The sequence below is a fragment of the Cibotium barometz genome, chromosome 7 (assembly GCF_041138505.1).
Source record: "Cibotium barometz isolate CiBa-2024 chromosome 7, ASM4113850v1, whole genome shotgun sequence".
Classification (NCBI taxonomy): Eukaryota; Viridiplantae; Streptophyta; class Polypodiopsida; order Cyatheales; family Cibotiaceae; genus Cibotium; species Cibotium barometz.
Genome location: NC_141052.1, coordinates 26,818,712 through 26,841,031, shown reverse-complemented (window position 1 = coordinate 26,841,031; position 22,320 = coordinate 26,818,712). Strand labels below are relative to the sequence as shown.

General features: G+C 43.4%; 1 protein-coding gene across 4 annotated transcripts in view; it reads left to right on the top strand.

Moving 5' to 3' along the window:
• Positions 1–20,507, top strand: part of RST1 (ARM repeat superfamily protein) — a 182,724-nt gene extending 162,217 nt beyond the window's left edge. For all 4 annotated transcript variants that reach the window (XM_086800403.1, XM_086800401.1, XM_086800402.1 and 1 more), the window contains exons 20-25: positions 1,004–1,876; positions 18,234–18,554; positions 18,724–19,398; positions 19,495–19,636; positions 19,751–19,869; positions 19,972–20,507. In XM_086800403.1, coding sequence (XP_086656529.1) covers positions 1,004–1,876; positions 18,234–18,554; positions 18,724–19,398; positions 19,495–19,636; positions 19,751–19,869; positions 19,972–20,289 — 2,448 coding nt within the window. In that variant the 3' untranslated portion in view covers positions 20,290–20,507. The remainder of the gene's footprint in view (positions 1–1,003; positions 1,877–18,233; positions 18,555–18,723; positions 19,399–19,494; positions 19,637–19,750; positions 19,870–19,971) is intronic.
• The last annotated feature ends 1,813 nt before the right edge of the window (positions 20,508–22,320 follow it).

Below are 22,320 nucleotides of genomic sequence, written 5' to 3'. Positions count from 1 at the left end.
CACATGATACGTGCACTGCCCAGGCTGAATACGAATCCTAATGTAGACCTGTGATCCCGAGCACTACCTGCCCATACCCATTCATCAACATAAAATCGGTCAATCCTTACATGCATTCATCCAATCTGCTTTCTATTAGACCATGAGAATAAGAAGGCTTAAAAGCTTCACTTGTATAGTATCATACCAGGAGTCTCTGCCTCTGACTGCAAAAATGAAACTCTCCTAAGAAGCCCTCTCCAAGGGGTGCAAGCCACCTTTTAGCCTACCTTTTTTGTCTTAGGGCTGCTCAACCATGTTAAAGCCTGCTCCCACAATCCAAGAATCAGCGTGAGGCAGTTTTCCAATAGTTTCCAGAGAGATATCCTTTCTCCGCTGCTAAGGCTAGGAGCATACTGCCGATCCGCATGCCCTCCTGCGAGATAATTATCCACTGTGCTCTAGCATGCATAATAATATCATGTGCAATAACTGAGGGAAGAACACAGGAAGAAACCGAGATGCACACTCCACCTCTGGAGCCTAATGCTCCTGACCAAAAGGTGTGCCTGGATAAGAGCTTACCTGATCTGGCACACTGGTTATCATCAAGCTTATGCTCCTGGATGAGGGAGATATCAATGGGGCCTTTAATGAGCGTTGTGTGAAGCTGGTTTTTAAAAATTTGTGCGCTGCTTCATGTTGGCCACACCACATGAATAATATGTAGTCTTAGGTAGCGATTTAGAGAAGGTAAAGGCAGCCAAGCAAGTGACGAACAGCTGCAACAATTTTTAATCCCACTTTTGGAATATAATTTTGTGTAAATTGCCTGACATATAACAATGTTGCCTCTATTTTGCATCTACTTATTCTTGATACTGCATTGTAATTCCTAGAGAGTTACTGTTAGCATCAACTAGTTCATACGGCTTGTGTGTTGTGATTGATTCGGGAATTATAAGTTCGTAAAGCATATGGTTCATGCTTTTCACATTCTTGACTCTCATTGTATTTGATGCAGTGTCTTTCCAAGAGTGATCGAGATATCGTAAGAGGGGCTTGCGGCATGGCACTGGGTTTTCTTTGCCAAAACCTCATTAGCCAGGGTGATAAATGTGAACCCGGGGTTGACTTAGCAGGAACAGTTCAGGAAAGGGAATTGAGTATTCATGCATTTGTTTTGGAAAATATATTGAATTTACTCTCGGTTTGGTGCCCAAAAATGTTTGAAATGTTCCAGAAAGTAGTAAGGCACACTGTCGAATCTTCAGGTAACAAGTTGGAGAATCTCTGTTCTCCAGAAATTACAAGTTCATCTGAAAGAGACAAGGAATGCATATGGACAGTGGCTGGGCTTGCTATGGCCATTGGAAGTTCAGTTATTGCCTTGGAGAGAATTGGAGCTCCTAAATCAATCAGTCATGTCACCAATTTTCTTATCCACCAAGGAATCCACAACTCCCGTTCAGGACCTGGCAAAGATTGTTTCTTTTCATTAGCTATAGGATCCTTTATATCCTTGCCGACATGCATTGAAACCTGCCTCCGGCTTGGATTTTTGAGAGAAGAGGTGGACACTTTGCTTCAAAATGTGAAAGATTTTCTGGTTCTTTGCAAAACCAATAAACATTTTTCAGCAGAGCTAAGAATGGCAGCTTGTATAGGATCAGGGAATCTTCTTGCAACATTACTACATCATGGAACTCATAAATTGACCTTGGAAGACATTCACTCAGTGATTGACTCCATGAAAACTATAGCTTTGGGACAGAACTGTGCACTGTCAAGTCTTGGAGGATTTATTGGTTTGGCCAACGTTCTTGGTGCCAGCGCTGCTCTTGTTGCGCCTCCACGACAACATAGACTTGACGTGTTAAAAACCATGTCAACAATGGTTAGTTTTCTGAACCTCTTGTGTTTCACATTATAGTGTAAATTTGCAATAACAATGCCATAGGACTTACAACTTAGGTGATAGTTAAGTGAACACACGTGTGCGTGTGCGTGTGCGGGGGGGGGGGGGCGGGGGGCGGGGGGGTGTGTGGGTTTGGGGTGCTTGCACACGTGTGTGTGTGTGTGTGTGTGTGCGCGCGCGCGCGCGCATGAAAGGGCGCATACCAGGTTGCCCTTATGCCACTTCCTTGATTACAGCTTGGCAGTAGATCTCATGTTTCATCCATTGGTCAGGTAGACCTCCGCATACAGGGAACTCACTCTGATCCCAGAGCATTCATTGGAGTCGAGCCTTTCCTCGGCCTTTAGCACTGGATCACCCAAGAAAGGCTTATCATCTATCGACTTTGGGAATACATATGGTACAGGATGTGGTTGATGAGCATGTAATGATTCTCTCCTTCCCGAGGGCCACCGGGCAATGGCATCTGGGCATGCATCATAGGCCGATATGGCGTGCCATAGCTGAACTTCTGGCTCCATGTCAGCCGGTACCCCCACTTGAGGAGGGAGGATTCATTACAGGATTGGCATTTTGATCGTTAGCAGCCGGGTTATGCCTCATTCCCATTCCATCTCCTCATTACTTCCAAGGCCTACCGTTTTCTCATTCCTCAGCCTTGGATAGTGGAACATGGGAACAGGCTATGGTACTTGGATAAGCCTTTGCCCTAGTGGAAATCGACTTTAAAAAAGGTGTGGAAGTCAAAGTTGCCACTTAAGCAACGAGTCTTTTTTTAGCGATGGATTATGGGCGCGCTACCGGTTGGCACTCTACTAGCCCAAAGGCGTATTGCTCCAGCTTTATGTCAATGCTGCCGCCTTATGCCCGAGACCGTACCTCACTTGTTGTGGAGTTGCTTGCAGTTCCACGATTTTCTTCAACATTTGACAGCACTACTGCAGTATAGATTCCCTCAACAGCGCTTTGGGTGCCTTTTTGGATTTTTGGCAGATTGTCCCCAGCTTTACCAAGGTATGATGATTTCTTCGCATGGGTGCGCTTCTAGGCTCTTTGGACCATCTACTCCGCCAAAAATCATTAGCACTTTTTTGGTGATGTTGTTCATCCCTTCCCGTATTTCCATGCTACCCTATTCCGGTCTCTTCGAGATTGCTATGATCTTGACGAGCTTTCTCTCTAGCAGTTTGAAGAATTTTCCCAATTTTTCTAGTTCATTCTCATAGTTCCACCTGCTTCGGGTGACTATGATTGTACAATTTCCTATTTAATATAAATTGTGTGTGTGTGTGTGTGTGTGTGTGTGTGTGTGTGTGTGTGTGTGAGAGAGAGAGAGAGAGAGAGAGAGAGTGATATGCATGCATATGTGTGTGTGTGTGTGTGTGTGTGAGAGAGAGAGAGAGATTGACCTTGTTCGCCTGCAACCCTGTTCGTCTACGACCTTGCTCACCTGCGACCCTGTTCGCCTATGACCCTACTCATTTGTGAGTGTGCGTCTCTGCTCGTCTGTGAGCCTGCGACTTTGCTTGCCTGCGACTTGCTTGTCTGCGAGCCTGCGATTTCGTCACTCCCTCCTCCTACTCTGTGTGTGTGTGTGTGCGCGCGCCTTGCCGCCCCAGACACCGGAAAAGAATGAGAATTTGCAAGCTAAGACAGCAAATAGAAATGGAGCAAAGAATGCCAAACCAATCAATCAGGTGCAGTCACTTGCTGGAAAAGGAAAAGATAAAGGAAAAGAGAAGATGAAGAAATCTGCAGGGATTGATCAGGATGGTTTTCAACAACCTAAGAAGGTGGTTGTATTGAAGCAAGGCCCCCTTCAATCTCGTCAATGGGATGCTTCTTCTCCCTCACCAGGACAGGCTTCTACTTCAGCTCCTGTCCTTCAAAATTGGGTGGGGGTTTTGAAGAAGGGCATCCCCATATGTGATTCAGAAGAAGGGGAGAATGCTATGTCTTTCATGGGTCATGATGGAATGCAGCCCATGCAGGCAGAGGCTTTGCCTCTCTGATGTCTTGTTTTTATATCTGATACTTTGCTGTATATACCTCTTTCATGCCTCAAACACTTAAGTGCTTTACCTACAATGTACAGTGCCTCTGCAATGTCTCAAAGTGGAGGCTTTTATGGAATTATGTACATAAAATGCAGCCAGATATTGTTTGTTTGCAAGAGCACAATCAACACTCCATGGTTGGTCATCATGTTTATTTTGGCGGTTATGATATATATTATGCTGGTACCACTACCTACTCAAGTGTATGCATACTGGTTAGACATGAGCTGGAGCCTCAATTAGCCTTCAATGACAGCAGTGGCATGGCAGATGGATGGTCATACAATGTAATGTCAATGGTGATATTCTTGAGTTTGCATCAGTCTATGCTTCCCAGACCTTTGCCATGAGGGCTTCATTATGGGATTCTTTATGCAGATATCCATGGAGATCCAATGCATTCATCTGTGGAGATTTTAATAATTCCCCTCTGCCAAGAGATAACACCACTTCAAGATCTCATATGCTATCATGGGAAAGGCAGAAATGGGACAACATGCTTCTTTCTGTGCAGGCTGAAGATTTATGGGTGCTTCTCCAAGGGTCAGTGCCTGGATATACTTTTCATCATAATGCACTTACTACATACTGGGCAAGGCTTGACAGATGGTATTTGTTTTACCCTCAACAATTTGCAGATTTTAGCCCTCATCTCCTTATAGATTTCTCATTGGGCTTGTTAGGCCTCCAATCTGACATATGGTCACACAGATGTTTTTTGGGCACAGGTTTGACTATGCCATGCTTCCAAGAGTGCGGCAATTGATTTTCTTGCCAGGCAACATTGATCATTTGCAAGAGGACTTCTTTCAAATCATCCCAAAAAGAAATATAAAATTCCACCGTAAGGCCATCCCAGCTAGGGGACTTGTATTTGCTGAGGTGGAACAATGCATTATCAAGTTCTGTGTCAGTAAGAGGTCTCTCCAAGGTAAGAGCATCATCCATTTCCACTATTCTAGAAACATATTGGAGAAATTCAGTCCTAGCCTTAGTCATTTGATTTGATGGGGAACTAGGAGCGGAGAATAATTTTTGGAAATAATTCTAGCATTCATCTTGGAGATCAGAGAAAGAGTGCGTCCAAGAGCCATCTAGCTTCCTTACCCTTAGGCATGAGTTTTTCTTTCGAGTAGCATGCAAGCCCTGAAAAAAGGCTTTTGATGAGCAGCCCTTATCCATGAGGGGCTTCATTCTTGCCCTAATCTGCCATTTGTGCAATTTCCTCTGATCATTAACCATAGTCACAAGGAACGGGGGACGGTAACGGGGGACGGGGACGGGGACGGGACGGGGGACGGCCATAAGTAGGGAACGGGGACGGGGGAGGGAACGGCACTCAAAAAATACTTTTTTTTTAGTTTTTCCACCCTCAGGTAACTACGCAAGCACCGGCTAACTCTACTTTGTGAGTCCCCCCTATATGAGGAGAAGGCATTTATGAGTAGCACGGGTCACCTGATAGGTCCCGGTTTAAACACCAGATGGTGGCCGATTGTGGCCAGATAGCATGAGACAATTCTGGAGAAGGTTGGCACACTGCCAACCAGGCTACATGCATATGCGGTGAGTTATTATACACCTACTGCATATGGGCTGTAAATTTTGAGTCCGTTGCGGCGCGCAGTTTCACACCAGCCTACTTGGGGGAAGGTGCGGAGGGGGGCGTGAGCCCCTCTCTGCAGGGGGTCCGGGGGGGAGTCCGAAGGGCCGTTTACGCTAAACTCCATGTTTGTAGCCTTGTAGCCTTGTTCTATATATAGATATTAGATAGGCAAGAGAGAGGCAAGGGCAAGTGAGAGAGAGAGAGAGGCAAGGGCCAAGCCTCAAGGGCCAAGGCCCAAGGCCCAAGCCTCAAACTTAAGCCTCAAGGGCAAGAGAGAGAGAGAGGGCCAAACAAGCCTCAAAGAGCCGACAAGAAATGGGAAGCGCAACGGCCAAAAACGGCAGGCGTCTCTCTGCCGTCCCCTCACAGGTCCGTCCCTCACCGGCGTCCCCGTCCCTACGCCGTCCCCGTCGCCGTCCCCTGTGAGAAACGTGCCATGGGGGACGTCCGTCCGTCCCCGTCCGTCCCCGTTGCTGGTCCGTCCCGAGTCGGCGTCCCCGCGTTCCAAGCTGCCGTCCCCTCCGTCCCCTGTGACTATGTCATTAACAGTCAATTTAAACTGAGCATGTGAAAGGGAATCCTTTTCTGAATCAGAGAGAGGCCTTAACTGAGAAAATTCAGTCAATTGTTGTGCTATCCTTTTTGCCCATTTAACCTCATTCCTCCATTCAGTTATATGCCAGTTGCCATACTCCCTAATGACATTCTGCATACGAGAGACAAAGCTGTCCCAAGCATAATTCATGTCCTCCTGGGCATGCAAAGGCAAGGGATGAATTGCAAGTCTGATCATTTGCTGGAAATAGTGATGTCGGAAATAAGCCTGATTAACATGCAATAATCTATTGGAGAGGGGTGGCAAATCATCCAGAGGCATGCCAAGCTGCAAATTTATCCACAATGGGGCATGATCTGTTACTTTGATGCCTGTAGTTTACAAACTCATTACCAAAATGATTGTGCATAGGCTTCACAGGATACTGGATGCGGGACTTCATCCTCATCAGTATGGGTTTGTGCCGCAAAGACAAATCCATGACAATATATCCAATGCCTTGACTGCAATTGAATATGCTAAGTATTCGCATCAAGATGCGCTTATATTGCAGGTGGATATTGCTAAGGCATTTGACACTGTTCAATGGGATTTTATCTCTCAAATCATGACCAAGTTGGGCTTTGGTCCCAAGATGGCAAATGCAGTTTACTGGCTTTATTCTGGCTCTACTTCTCAGTGCATTCTTGGGGGTCATTTGTCTCGGTCATGGACATTGGGTCGATCAGTTAGACAGGGCTGTCCTCTTAGTGCTCTCTTCTATGCCATTGCGACCCATCCCCTTTTAATGTATCTTGATCATCTTACAAACACAGGACAGATGACTGGTCTTAAAATCCGTGGGGCTGCATCTTTTTTGGCACAAGCATATGCTGATAATTCCTTCTTTATGCCACAGAATTCTTCCCGGGAAGTTCAAATGCTTATGACCAGACTAGCATTCTATTCTTTGGCCGGGTCAGGTGGTGCATTCCAAAGATGTAGTCAGGCATTTGGGATATCCCATAGGATGGCATATCACCAGGAAGCAGCAGCTAAAATGGATCTTCCAAAGACTTCAACATAAACTGGAATACTGGAAGATTTCTACTTGGCCTCTTCATGTCAGGCTCAGAATAGTACAGTCCATTGTAATGTCCGATGTCCAGTTCTATTTGCCTTTGCTGCATTGGTCCTCCAGGGATATTTCAGCCTTTATGTCTCAAGCTATGGAGATGTTATGGAGGACAAAAATTGTTGTGAAAGCATTGAGACTGATGAAGATGGAAATGGTGTGCTATACTAGGATGCATGGTGGACTTAATGTCCTCAATATAAGATATCATGTACTTGCAAGGAAGGCGACTATGCTGCATACTTTTTTCCGCCAACAACAGCCATGGACTTGTATGCTAGCATCCATGTGTGTCAACGTGAGGACTTGTGCTTATGGTCATTGGATTACTGATCATTGGGAGGTTGTCATTGGGAGATTTGTAGGGAAGATACCTGGCTGTCCTTTCTCTACTGCTCTTATACTTGACTGGAAACAAGTACTTTCTAAGGTCAAATGGGCTCCTGATAATTGCTCGTGGACAAACTCAATGAGGAAAGAAAGTATTCATTGGAGTGCCATCTTTGACATTCCACTCGCTTTACAGGAACCTGTTCGGGCATACAATCTCGTGAAATTGGGAATTAGATACATACATGATGTGGTAGATGATCAGGGCTATGTCTTATCTTTTCCTCAGGCCACTGCTTCCTATGCATTGGGAATGCATCATAGGTATATATGGAAGAAAATTGCTGATTTATTACATCCTTTTCTACCTGTTCCTCCTGTGGCTGACACAGACAGGCTTACGGATTGGCAATTGCAACCCTCTGCTACATGCACTCATCCTATTCCTCTTCCCGCCTTAACCTCCATCAAAGCTTACAGGCTTCTTCAGCCTGCTCCATGGATTCAGCAACATGCTAATTCTCTGTGGCATATAAGGAAGCCCCTCTCATGGTGGCGGAAGAATCTCGGGATGTTATGGAAGTGTAAAATGCCATTGAAACAAAGACTTTTTCTTTGGAGATGTATGACAGGCACATTGTCAGTGGGGGTCACACTTGCTAAACGTCGCATTGCACCATCCACATGTTTAAGATGTCAGGCTCCTTCAGAGACTGTTCTTCATTTGCTTTGGCACTGCCCGTGTTCTAGGATCCTCCTCGGGAGAATTTCAGATTATCTTCGGCTCCGTTTCCCGAGTCACAGATTTGGGAAACATTTCTGGCTCTTTGGCAGATTTATGAGGTCTTTGTCTCAATACTCACTATTTCTCTCTTGGGTGAGATATTGGGCTCTTTGGACAATCTGGAGTGAGCATAATTTGGCATACTTGGGTCGGCAGATTCACAAGTCATATGAATCTTTCCGAGCCTCATTGCGGCAATCCTTATATGATGCCTGCCATGAGGGTGATATGGATGCTTCTTGCATAGAGCTTTTCTTTTGATGTTTCTGATCTTTGGGATACTCTCCATTTCGGAGACCTCCCATCATGTAAATTTATGAGCATATAAATATATTGCACTGGATATTACCAAAAAAAAAAAAGTGTGTTTTGTATGACCAGGATGTCGTAATCATGCAAGTAGATGTTGCTAAGGCATTTGACACTATCCACTGGGACTTCATAGCTGGGGTGATGGATCGGATGGGCTTTGGACCCAAAATGCGAAATGTGATTTATTGGCTATACCAGGGGGGTACTGCTCAATGCATTTTTGGTCGGGAACTTTCAGCCGCTTGGACCTTGGGTGAATCAGTACACCAGGGCTGCCCACTTAGTGCGCTGCTTTATGCCATTAAGCTTACCCAACAGGGCAGCTTGCATGGTATTGCGATGCCAGATGGTTCACTTTGTGGCACAGGCCTATGCTGATGACTCCTCCTTCCTTAGAAATACCCCAGCGGATTTGCAACGGATTATGGATGCCCTTTTGCTTTATGGGCTAGCAGTTGGGTTGCATGTCAATTTTCGAAAGTTGAAGCTGTTATCAGTCCGCCACTATCTTTGGCATTCTAATCTTTGGCCAGGTCAGATTGTTCCACCCGGTCGGTTGGTCAGGCATTTGGGATACCCGATTGGCTGGGATGTTTCTTTGAAAGATGAAATGGTATGGGTGCTGACTCGATTGGAGTGCAAAATTGATTACTGGAAGCTATCCACTTGGCCTTTGCATGTCCGCTTGCGAATTGTCCAATCGATCATCATGGCGTACATTCAGTTTCACCTTCCTTTGTTACCCTAGACTAGTAAGTAGATTGATACATTTATGTCTCGTGCCATTGCCTGTCTCTGGGGAACACAATCGGATCACAAAGGGCTTCATCTACTCAAACGTGCTTGTGTGTGCTCGCCAAAAATGCATGGGGGCGTGAACATTCTCGACATTCACTATCACATGCTAGCACGTAAGGCCACATTGCTTATTGACTTTGTCCATCAAACGCAGCCCTAGACAAAAATGTTGGCAGCCATGTGTGCACACATGAAAGTAGATGCTTATGGTCACTAGGTTTTGGATCACTCGGATGTCATTTTTTGGTCATCTTACTAGGCGCATACCAGGTTGCCCTTATGCCACTTCTTTGATTACAGCTTGGTAACAGATCTTATGTTTCATCCATTTAGGTAGACCTCCACATACAGGGAACTCATTCCAATCTCAGAGCATTCATTGGAGTCGAGCCTTTCCTCAGCCTTTAGCGTTGGATCACCCAAGAAAGGCTTATCATCTATCGACTTTGGGAATACGTATGGTACAAGATGTGGTTGATGAGCATGGTATGGTTCTTTCTTTCCCCAGGGCCACCAGGCCGTGGCATCTGGGCATGCATCATAGGCCGATATGGCGTCCCATAGCTGATCTTCTAGCTCCATTTCAGCCGGTACCCCCTCTTGAGGAGGATTCATTACAGGATTGGCATTTTGATCGTCTGTCAGGTTATGCCTCATTCCCATTCCATCTTCTCACTGCTTCCGAGGCCTACCGTTTGCTTGTTCCTCAGCCTTGGATAGTGGAACATGGGAACAGGCTATGGCACTTGGATAAGCCTATACCCTGGTGGGAATCGACTTTAAAAAAGGTGTGGAAGTCAAAGTTGCCACTTAAGCAACGGGTCTTTTTTTGGCGATGCATTAAAGGCGCGCTACCAGTTGGCACTCTACTGGCTCAAAGGCGTATTGCTCCAGCTTTATGTCGGTGTTGCCGCCTTATGCTCGAGACCATTCCTCACTTATTGTGGAGTTGCTTGCATTCCCACGATTTTCTTCAACACTTGACAGCACTGCTGCAGTATAGATTCCCTCGACAACACTTTGGGTTCCTTTTTTGGATTTTTGGCAGATTGTCCCCGGCCTTACCGGGGTATGATGATTTCTTCGCATGGGTGCACTTCTGGGCTCTTTGGACCATCTATTCCACCAGAAATCATCTGCACTTTTGGTGATGTTGTTCATCCCTTCCGCTATTTTCGTGTTGCCCTACTCCAGTCTCTTCGAGATTGCTATGCTCTTGGCGAGCTCTCTCTCCAGTAGTTTGAAGAATTCTCCTAGTTTCATAGTTCTACCTACTTCGGGTGACTATGATTGTACGGTTTACTATTTAATATAAACAGTGGTTTCACAAAAAAAAAAAGTGTCTTGTACAGCAGCGTTTTTGTGTTTGGGTTTTCAAGTCATGGAAATTCAGCAATATAAGAGAGGTGATCTCAAGTGTCGTGAGGTCGTTATTGATGAAGGACAGGACCGTTGTGCTAATCCTAAGCTGTAGCCCTTTGCTGATACTTTACACGAGGGTTTTTCTAAGATCAATCAAGCATGGGGAGACGAGCCTGTGCCTGAGTTTCGTGTTTCTATTCCAAGGCAAGTGTTGTATGCACTGTTATGAGTTTGGCTCAGCGAGCTGTTGTATTATTCTTCCCCGAACGCATGCCTGATGCTGGAGATGTTGCACAATGGCTGAAATCTTTGCTTAAAGGCTATGTTGTTGTGGGATGCTACAAGGCGGCGAGCGACTTATATGAGGTTATATTCACAGATGCTTAATACAAACAATAGCTTTTGGAAAAATCCCCTTTGTTTTTTGGGACGCAATTGGTGCATGTATATCCTTGGTTGCCTACCAAGGACAGTGAAGGACTATCAAAGTCTTATACACCACAAATGTACTGTTTGGGTTGAGGTAGTTGATCTGCCATTATATTGCAGGCCTGCATTGCTGTATCTAGCAGAAGCCCTTGGAAAAGTGGTTTGCCCGCCACGTTCTACTGGAAATGTTAATCGTTTTTGTGTGTTGTGGGACACAAACAAACCCACTCCCCCACATGTGGCTTTGCAGGTATGCCCTCACAGCAGGTTTTCTTTAAATTGAAATGGGGTAATTTTGCGGGTTCATGTTTTGAGGTGGAAAGTTTGGCCATATGCTCTGAATGCCCACAGGTTTTATTGAAACCTCCTCCTATAGCTGGTCATCCAAATGATGATTCTATGTCAGGACCCATTGGGATGCCAAAAACTCGTGGTTTGGGGGTTGACTCATCCCCCACTGTAGCTGAAAAGGGCAAGGTTAAAATGCCCAATAGCCCCCCCTCCAAGACAGGGGACAAACTGCAAATTAGGGTGAAAGCCCATCTATCATCGACAGGGGGGGGGGGAGGATAAAGGCCCTTCATTGAATTGGCAAATTCCTAAGAAGACAGTTAGGGCCCAGAGCCATGGCCAGTCGCAATTGGACAGAGACAGCCTCTTCCTCAAAGGATGTTCTAGGAGTTGATGGTTTTGGAGTAGGCTGGCTTTGGTCGGCCGTAGTTCGTGCTGATCCATTATCTCAGACATCTACCCTGTCATTTCGCCTGACACTCCTACTCCTGATTCTACTCCAGATTGTATGATTGAGGATGTACATGCTGTGGATGTACAGGCTGCCTCGTCGCTGCGTGGTGTCGTCATGCAAGTTGAGGCTTGATCTATCAACATTCTCTCTCTTGTATATATGTATATACCGGTCAAATGTGTTACTTACTATGTCCAAGGCCTCTATAATATAAATAAATGGAGGGTACTTTGGGATTACATAAATACGACCAAGCCGCATATTGTTTGTTTACAAGAACACAACGAGCACTCTTTGGCAAGCAGGGAAGATTACGTTGTGGGATTTTGTATCTTTTATGCAGGCTCTCATGCTTTTCTAGTGTGGCTATGTTGATACACCATGAATTACAGCCACAGGTTGCTTACAACGACCCCCATGGTCGTTTCCTTGCATGATTGATGGGGTCATTTATGAATTTGCTTCATTGTATGCTTCTCAAACTTCAGCTCGCAGGGCTGCTATGTGGCATTGTTCGGCTGCTTACCCTTGGATGGACAATGCTTTTCTTTGTCGGGATTTTAACAATTCCCCTACTCCTGGGGATAGTAGTACACAACGATCACATATGCTTATGACAGAACGCCAAGCTTGGGGTCGGATGACTGATTCTTTACATGCTTGTGATTTGTGGCAGCACTTATTGCATGGTCGTACTGGGTTTACTTTTCATCATAATGCATTTACTCAATATTGGGCTTGACTGGATCGATGGTATATGTTGCATGCAATGCAATTTGATGCTTTCACTTGTGAGATGAACTGGGATTTCTATCTGCGGTTATCGGATCATTTTTCGCTTTGTATGACTTTGTTTTTTGGTCTCCTAGTGCATGCCATGCAAGCGCTTGTTATTGGTCAATAACAGTTACATCAAACATCAGGCCTTTAAAGCTATGGTGGTTGGGCTTATTGATCGTCTTGCATTACATGCCTCAGTGGATGCAGATTGGACATGGGACCGTTTTTTTGTGGGCATGCAGGATGTCATTCGAGATTATGGCAAATGGTATATGGGAGACTTGCGCCGACATGTCGCAAATGCTAAGAATCAAATTCAATCTCTCACGGATATTTCTCAACATTGCTCTTTGTCCTCTGATGAGCACTCTTGCTTTTAGGCTGCCTATCAATGTTTAGCTAACAATGATTGTCGTAAGCTACGCAAATGGCGATTGCGTTCATGTCAGAAAGCCATGAAGGACATGGGGTGCTCCTCTAAGGCTTTTTTTAAAAGCCTTCATACCTCCTGTTAGATGCACTCACTTAATCGGGTCCAAAGGCCGGACGGTTCCTAGACAAAAAATAAGCAGCAGCTTGATGATGTTGTTCACAATTATTATACTGACTTATTTGCTGCCCCTGGCCTCTTTTCTTCTGCTGAGATGGGTCCCATAAATGTATTCCTTGGGCAGGTCCAACCCATTTTATCTTTGGATAAGGCACATGATTTTGAGCTGCCATTTACAGAGGATGAGGCGTTTGTTGCATTGGCACGATTGGGACGCTCTAAATCCCCTGGATAGGATGGTCTGATAGTAGAATTCTTTGCTGAATTTTGGAATCAGTTGTGCCCTGTTCTGCTGCATATGATCAATCATGCATGGATCTCTGGTTCTTTGCCGTCTTTGTGGAAACAAGGTTTGATGTGATTAATCCCCAAAAAACAGTTATGTGCACGATTGTCAGATTGGTGCCTGATTACACTAATGCATGTGGTGTATAAGTTGGTTTTGAAGATGCTGGCTATTAGATTGTCACATCTTCTCCATCGTGGGTTGTATCTAGCTTAGTATGGGTTGTCCCACGCAGGCAGATCATGGATAATATTGCCAATGCTTATATAGGCATTGAATATGCCAAATACACGGATCAGGATGTTCTCATTATGCAAGTGGATATTGAAAAGGCTTTTGACAGAGTTTGTTGGGACTTCATTGCTGGAGTCATGGCTCGATTGGGGTTTGGGCCGAAAATGTAGAATGTGGTTTATTGGCTCTATGAAGATGACACTGTGCGTTGCCTATTGACTGATGCCTTTCCCTCCTCTTGGACCTTAGGCTGCTCTATGAGGCAAGGCTGTCCATTGAGTGCTTTGTTATATGCTATTTCCACTCATCCCCTGCTATTACACATGGATGCCCTAGTTTCAGCGCAACATTTACATGGCATTAACATTCCTGGGAGTTCTCTTTTTGTTAGTCAAGCATATGCGAATGACTCTTTTTTATTTATACAAAACTCTGAATCAAATCTTCAACAGATTATGCATGCCCTTAACTTGTATGATCTGGTAGCGAGTTTAAAAGTAAATTTTGACAAATCCAAGCTCTTGGCCTTGAAGGAGCGTGACTGGCATAAATTGTTGTGGCCAGGTCTTTTGATTCCTCCAGATCAGGTGGTGCGGCATTTGGGGTACCCCATTTGATGGCATATTTCTTTGACACAAGAAAGGCAGTGGATGCTTCATAAGCTTGATTATTGGAAACTTTCTACTTGACCTCTTCATGTTCGCCTTCGTATTGTTCAGTCTATCATTATGGCGTATGTCTAGTTCCATTTGCCTCTCATTCATTGGTCTTCTATAGATATTGATCGATTCATGTCTTAAGCGATGAATGTCTTTGGCGCACTAAAACGGACCGTAAAGCGGTTCGTCTACTTTGGTATAATTATGTTTGTACACCAAAAATGCATGGGAGCTTGAACATTCTTAATATTCATTTTCATGTATTGGCGAGGAAGGCAACGCTCTTATTGACATTTGCGGAGCAGCAGAAACCTTGGACACTTATGCTTTCTAGTATGTTGGCCTCCCTCCGGACAAGTGCTTTTGGGCATTGGACCCTTGGTATACAGGATGTCATATTTGGGTAATTAAAGGGACGCATTCCTGGTTGTCCCTTTTCTACTCGTCTACTTCATCACTAGCAACTAATACTCTCTTATTTGAAATGGTCGGGCCGCCCTCCAGATCTTGGCAACACCCTTTGCCAGCAAAGCATACATTGGAACCGTGTTTTTGATTGCCCATCAGCCCTTTCTCAACCACAAAAGGCGTATTTTCTTCATTGCAGGGGAATTTGTACCGTGGCTGATGTGATCGATGAAAGGGGCTGCACCCTCTCTTTTCCTCAGGCCAGGAGGCGTCATCATTTGGGTATGCACCATCGACCTGTTTGGCATGCTATTATTACTATGCTACAGACGTTTCAACCGGTTTTGCCATTGTTCTCTACTCTGCCACTCCTAGATTGGAGGTTTGATCGTGGGCTCCCAGGTTATTTCTCCTTCTCCTTTGCAGATCTGACAGCTAAAAATGCCTATCGCATTCTTCTATTCAGGAGCATGGTAATCGGCTGTGGTGCTTGGACAAGTCTCTTGCATGGTGGAAGACTTGTCTTCATCGCATGTGGAAAAGTAAACTTCCTTTGAAGCAGCGGGTTTTCCTTTGGCGGTGTTTGGTGGGTGCACTCCCAGTGGGTTCTCTGTTGGCTATCAGGCAGATTGCTTCATCAATTTGTCCAACTAGTTCGCATCCACGTGAGACTATGTTGCATCTTTTATGGGCCTATCCTACTGTTCGTGATTCTTTTGCTCGTTTGACAACTCTGCTCCATGCTCGTTTTCTTAGCCTCACTTTCCGGCTCTGGTGTAGATTTGCTTCCCTCCTTTGATTATGCTTAGTTCTTCTCCTGGTGCCGCTACTGAGCTCTATGGACGGTATATCACGCACGGAACACCCAGTTATTTCAGCATACCTCAATGGATGTTTATGCTTATTTTCGTTGTTCTTTGCTTCGGTCTCTTCAAGATGCTCATTTCTATGGACAGCTTTCCTTGCCTCAACGGGAAGTGTTTTATCATTGTTTTTAGCTTTTTGATACTGGCTGTCCCTTGTCCCACTGTGGGACAGCCATGCATATACATTTTAATTATAATGAAACAGTGGATTTCACCCCAAAAAAAAAAAGTGTCTGTGTGTAATATAGCAAATGTATATATTGGCATTGAATATGCCAAGTATACGGAGCAGGATGTTCTCATCATGCAAGTGGACATAGCTAAGGCCTTTTATATGGTATACTGGGACTTTATAGCCTGGGTTATGGATAGAATGGGCTTTGGGCCTGGAATGAAAAATATCATCTTTTGGCTTTATCAAGAGGGATCAACTAAATGCATTTTGGGCGGAGAACTTTCAGCCTCATGGTATCTTGGGAAATATATTCGGCATAGTTGTCAGGTACGATACCGTACAGTTTGTATGATATGATACTGTACGGGAAAATACAGTACGATATTAAAAAAAAATTCTTATCGTACGATAAAATACGGTGTTTTAAAAAAATACTTATAAACTTAGGTATTTCCAAGTCTAGATATGGAGTATTTTAGAAAGGAGGGAAGCATCATAGTACAGAGGAAGCTCAAACAGCCATAGATAAGCAAAAGAAAGACCATTACCTGCCAAAATAAATAATTTTTTTTGGAAAAATTTTATTTTTGAAAAAAAAAATTCTAAATTTTTTTCTGAAAAAATCTGTACGAATCTGTACGGTATCGTACCGTACGGTATTCCGTACGATATGCCATCGTACGCCGTATGAAAACAACCCTGATATTCGGCAAGGTTGTCCGCTTAGTGCACTATTGTATGCCATCACGACTCATCCAATGCTCCTTTACATGGACAAATTGACACGAGATGGGCAGCTACATGGTCTCTCCATGGCGGATGGTACACAATTTGTGGTGCAGGCATATGCTAATGACCCTTTTCTTTTTTCCCAAGAATATAGAGGGTGATGTGAGGGCTCTCATGAAAGCACTGTCCCTCTATGGTTTGGCTGCAAGATTACATGTAAATTTTCAAAAATCAAAGTTGCTTCCTTTGAACATTTAATGTCATCTGTTGTGACAATTGCAGTCTTATACCCGACCTGCTGCTGTCCTTCAAGATGCTGGCCGCATTCTACCAGAGCATGTTGTCAGCTGGTCGCTTCTGTGGTCCAAGGCTGTAAATAGTCCTCACAAGGCTGCTTACTAAGGCTTATAGCCTTTGGCTGGCCCATAGGCATGCTTCTAATGCGTCTTAGACCCTGCATGACTACTACATGCGTCTAATGCAAAACCTATTGCCAAGGTTGACTACTACATGCTATCCGATGAATTCTCCAAGTGGGTTAAGAGGATTGACTCCAGACTGACCTCTATGGCTTGGAGACTGACCTACGTAGCTTGTGCTTGACTATCCCTGGACTAAGGGCTCACGATGGGGTCACGGCATACGACAAATATTCCTAGAAAAAGATACTACTTCTGTACAAATGTTTGCTCTGAAGATTATGCCAGTGTGTCAAGGTGCACGTGACAATGGTGAACACCGCTGATCGACTAGCAATGATTGACTAGTGAGATGCCATGCCGCCTCTTTAGCCTAGCTAGAGAGAGAGTGTTTCGAGGCCCACCTCTAGGAGCCTTGTAACAAGTGGTTGCTTTCTTACACTTTGGTACGCCCAACAACTATGTATGGTGCAGTTTTTTGGGGACCTGGAACAGCATAGAGAAGCTACAAGTGATGATGTTAACACACATGATCAGAAGTAAGCCATCAGTGCCACATAAGGTTGTACTAGCAAGTCTGGAGTGGCCCCATTCGTCATAGCTTTCCTAATTCCCGGGCCTCCTAGCCTCCTCGGATTAGATTGGCTAATCTTGTATGCTAGCTACAAGGTTAGCTGACCTAATCCGGGGACTAACCCTGTGGGTACTTAACAACCATGTATATACACTGCAGAGTTTTCCTAAACGTCTCTTCATTGCAGAGGCTTCTGCAAGTGATGATTCAGTGCAAGTTGTGAAACTAGTTTGATGCTACTCTGGTGAAAGCAAGCACATGCTTAAAAAAGTTTCGTTTTAGTATGGTTTTAAATTAATTCTGGCTTTCGACACCTCTTGGTAAACCAATCTACATATAGATGGTCTCCTTTCAGGGCTCTTGCAGAGGCTTCTGCAAGTGATGATTCACTGCTACTTTTTAGGCACGTTCAATGCAACTTTGATGGAAGTGTACTACAAAGAGTTGTTTTTTTTATATGTCTATTGAATTTAAACTTCTGTAGTCTTTGTGACATTGTTTTGCAATTGGAAAATGGATTCTCCTCAGATGTACAGGTTTGAGATTGAGTCTCTTTTTCATAGGGTGGAGGAATAGATGAGTCAGCTGTTTGCACTCCTCTTCTATATGAAAGAAGCTGCCAAGGGCTTGTGCAGAATCTGGTTCAAGACCTTTTGAGTTCTGCCCTCAAAGCATCAGATGGCTCATCAATGTCAAGCGCGCGCTGGGCCTTGGCACTAATAAGAAAGGCTTTCATAAAAGAGAATGATGTTGAGCACAAAGAATATGGTGATGTATCTAGCACCAGCCATACAAACTTTTCAAAAATAAGCCTGACAAGTCTTCCGAAGGAAAGTAGTTTGTACATCCTGTGTTCGTGGCTTTTAGATATCCAAAAGAAGCTGGTAAAGTTGATTTTCCTAGTGCAGTTGAGCTGCTATAACTATTCTTTTTTCCCTCTATTGAATATTCAAGATATTTTCTTTCTTTTGTTTTGATTTATTCTTCCACTTGGTGTACAGGATCTGACTATTTGGGGTTGTCTATATCGTATCTTGTTTGATTTCACAACAGGTGAACTCCGCTTTCCCTTATGGCACAGTAGCTTCAGTTCTACGATGTCTAAAAGAAGCACCCCAGTTGCCATTCCTAGACTGGGGCACATTGATGCGACAATTACTGCATCAAATGGCAGCCTCTCTAGAGTTTGTGGATAAAAACCACCAGGACGTGGTTATGCAGGATGAATTGTGCAAAGAGTGTATTCTGTTTACTCTTGCTCATGCACACAGGCTTCCAAACTTACAGACATTTCTCGATGAGCTTTGTGATCTTTCGCGACTCATTTCAATGAGAACATCAGTGAGCAGTGTTCTCATGTTGCACATGGCTGAATTGAGCAGTATTTTCTCAAGATCTCGAATGGAAAAGTTCTTTCTTGATAGTGTAGAGCTTACATGCAGGGCATGCACACTTCAAGATTCGGAATGCTCCTTGTCAAGTAATGCCAATTGGCAACTGAAAACGAGTTTCTGGAATGGTTTCAAATCTTTAATCTTGCAACTGAGCAAAGACTCCAAGCAATATATTGATAAGGACAAGCTTTTCCTAGGGGCTGAGAAATGTCTAGATCTGCTTGATGTTCCTTCAATAGACTCTGAAAACAGCAACCTTGTATTTGAAGAATGGTCAGGGGCAATGGACTGCTTGTCTCAAGCATCAAAAGAGTGGATCATGAAAGTAACAGAGGTCGCTAGCTTCTCACTGTCATCCTTGTTTTACAAAAGATTATGCATTGCAAGGCTTATTGGTTAAGAGACTCCAATTTGTTGCTGTTCTTTGCAGTTTGACTGGAAGGGACCCCCAGAGAATACAATTTCCGCACAGAAAGCAGTTTTTATCATGTCTCAAATGGTAGCCAGGAGTAGTTTGCCACCTTCGGCTCTTATGAAACCAGTCAGATGGCTTTGCAACCAAGAAGCATCAAGTAAGCTTGGTACTTGTGACCCTAGTAAGAACAGAATATTTCATTCTATCATCTTGCCATTGTACATATATTTGCTGTGAGGAATAGAAATGAAAGGAGACCGGTGGTTTGCAGAGGTTTTCCCACAACTCTTGTGGATCACATCTGCTTTCAAGGAAGCGGCTCTGGAAGAAAAGCAGCAGTGTTTGATTGAAGCTATCGAAACAGCTTGCTTGTTAGAAAATCCTGAAACGGTCTGTTCTCTTCTCTGCCTGCGTAGGGTAAATAGTTGTTGATATTCCTGTTTATAGTTTTTTTTGAGGGCTAACGTGTGTTTTCGACCTACACCATTACAGGGTCTTGTGTTTTTTGCTCTTCTCACAAGCAGCTGGTGCTCATATGCCCCTCTCCTCCTCGTTGACACACAAACAATTCTAAGACTTCTCCCATTCACCCTTCCATTACTTCTTTCAGAAGAAGGCTGGAGGTTTACTTCGAAAGCTGTATTGCAGAAATCTATGGCATTGCTGGAAAACTTTGCTGATCATGTTAGAAGAACACGAGGCTCTGCATTGTATTATGTAAAGCAAGCCTGTATGGCCATGAGAAAAGATTTGTCCTGGGCAGACCAATTAAGACTTGTAGATGATCTTGAGGCAGTACTTCCTTTATAAGGTGGTGCCACTTGCATATGAACACTCTAGTAGAGTACAGTCTTTATGGGAAGGCCAGTGTGTCAAAAATCTGCGCATGAATTGGTTTTACAACTAAAATTTTTGATATCTCAATCTTTAATTTCAAGGCGTTCCAAAATCTCGATTGGTTTTTTTGAATCTCAACATTCAAGGACAATTATTTTTAGAATTGATAAAATACAAATCTCGGGTGAATATGAGCATTGTATATAGTTTGCAAGATTTCTTGCTAAGATATTGATTGTCAAAATCGTCCAAAAAAAAAAAAGCCCTTTTGAACATGGTACTTTCAAGAGAACAATAGGGAATCATTTTTTGTCATATACCAATAAAGGAATTCATTAAGTCATGTGAATAAAGCCTATTTTTTCACCACAAGAGGCTTGAAATTAGGGGTGCTTATAGACTCCCACACTTTTCCCAAATGGGCACAAAGATGGCCGGGGGAGACTTCCTTGTCCATGAGAATGGGCTTGGAAGATCTCTCCTTTTCCCAATTTTTTACTCTGTGAAAAGTACTTAAGTCACTCCTTTTGTAACAAAGGTTTTTCACTTTCCTCTTGCTTTTAAAGGAAACATTTGGTCAGGTGTGATTGTTTTTTGGAAGTTAAGAGCTCTTATATTGTTTATGCTTATGTTCACATTTTTAAAAAAATGTTTTAACTAGCATTGCCAAAAGTAGAGTAGGTTGAAGAACTCGAAAGGGTTTCTAAAAGTAAATTTCAAGCATAAACCTTATAACTTGAACGAAATATTCTTGCCAAATTGAGTGTTTTTGTTAAGAATGTTGTAAGGGAGTATTGTTTGTGCACTCTTTTCAACATTTGATAACTTCTTAGGCCTACCTAGACTCTTCTTTGGTTCATTACTTTGAACTTCAACATTAGGCTCTTTGGAATCAAAAAAGTCTTCTTGTCTCCATTTCTCTTGCTCTCTTTTGCATTTTTGACATTGTCATGCACCGTGATGCATACGTAAGACCAATGTTTAAAAAAATAAATAGCATAATAATTCTAGTAATTTTGGGAAAAAAATAACTTAAGAATCATTATGTATAACAGCAAATGCTTTTTAAATGTGAAAAAGAGAGATAGGTATCTAGAAAATACATTATAAAACCTATATTTGGATAATAATAACGTCAAATGCACAAAAGAGAGAGAGAGAGAGAGAGAGAGAGAACGTACCAAAAAACACATGACAAAATGATGAAATTTATTACATTGGCTATCTTCCATCTCTATAGAGTGAGATTTGTGCATAATTCAAAAAAATGAATTTCGCTTGCACGCATACAAAGTAAAATTGAAGATTAGTGAGCTTCATTGCATGACACAAATCAAGTAATACATTAATGTGATTCAGGGTGTATGCTATTATAATGAAAAGCCAAAGATAGTAGTGACGAGGTGATCATCAATGTGAATTTCATAGTTATAATCAATGCAGTAATTAATCATGACAATTTCATGTGATTCACTAAGTGGACTGCATTGGTTGTACACAAAGTTGTAGTCTGCTCACTCATATCTTTGGCTATCTTTTGATACTCTCAATCAGAGACTTTCTGTTTGAAGAGAGACATCAAGGTGTAAGCAGAGAGAGAGAGAGAGAGAGAGAGAGAGAGACTACTTTTGATAGTGCAATGGTTGCAATCTGGAGATTAACTTTTTCACATTCAAGATCCAAAAACCTTTGAAACAAACATTGATCAACAATTCATCACAACTAATCTAATGAATTTTTATTTTCTATAAAGTTGGCCCGCTATGCACTCAAAAAGTGGATAGCATTAGTTAAGGCCAAACAATGGTAATTAACTAAAGCATAAGTTGAAACCTTGGCACAAAATATGTATCTCCTCTTCTTCCAAACCTAATGTATGCATGCACGTGCAGAGAGAGAGAGAGAGAGAGAGAGAGAGAGAGAGAACTCAAAGATTAACTTGACAAAGAAGAGGGAGAGGGGCTAATCCCTAGCCTCCATCGCAAGGCCACCTCCTCAACCAAG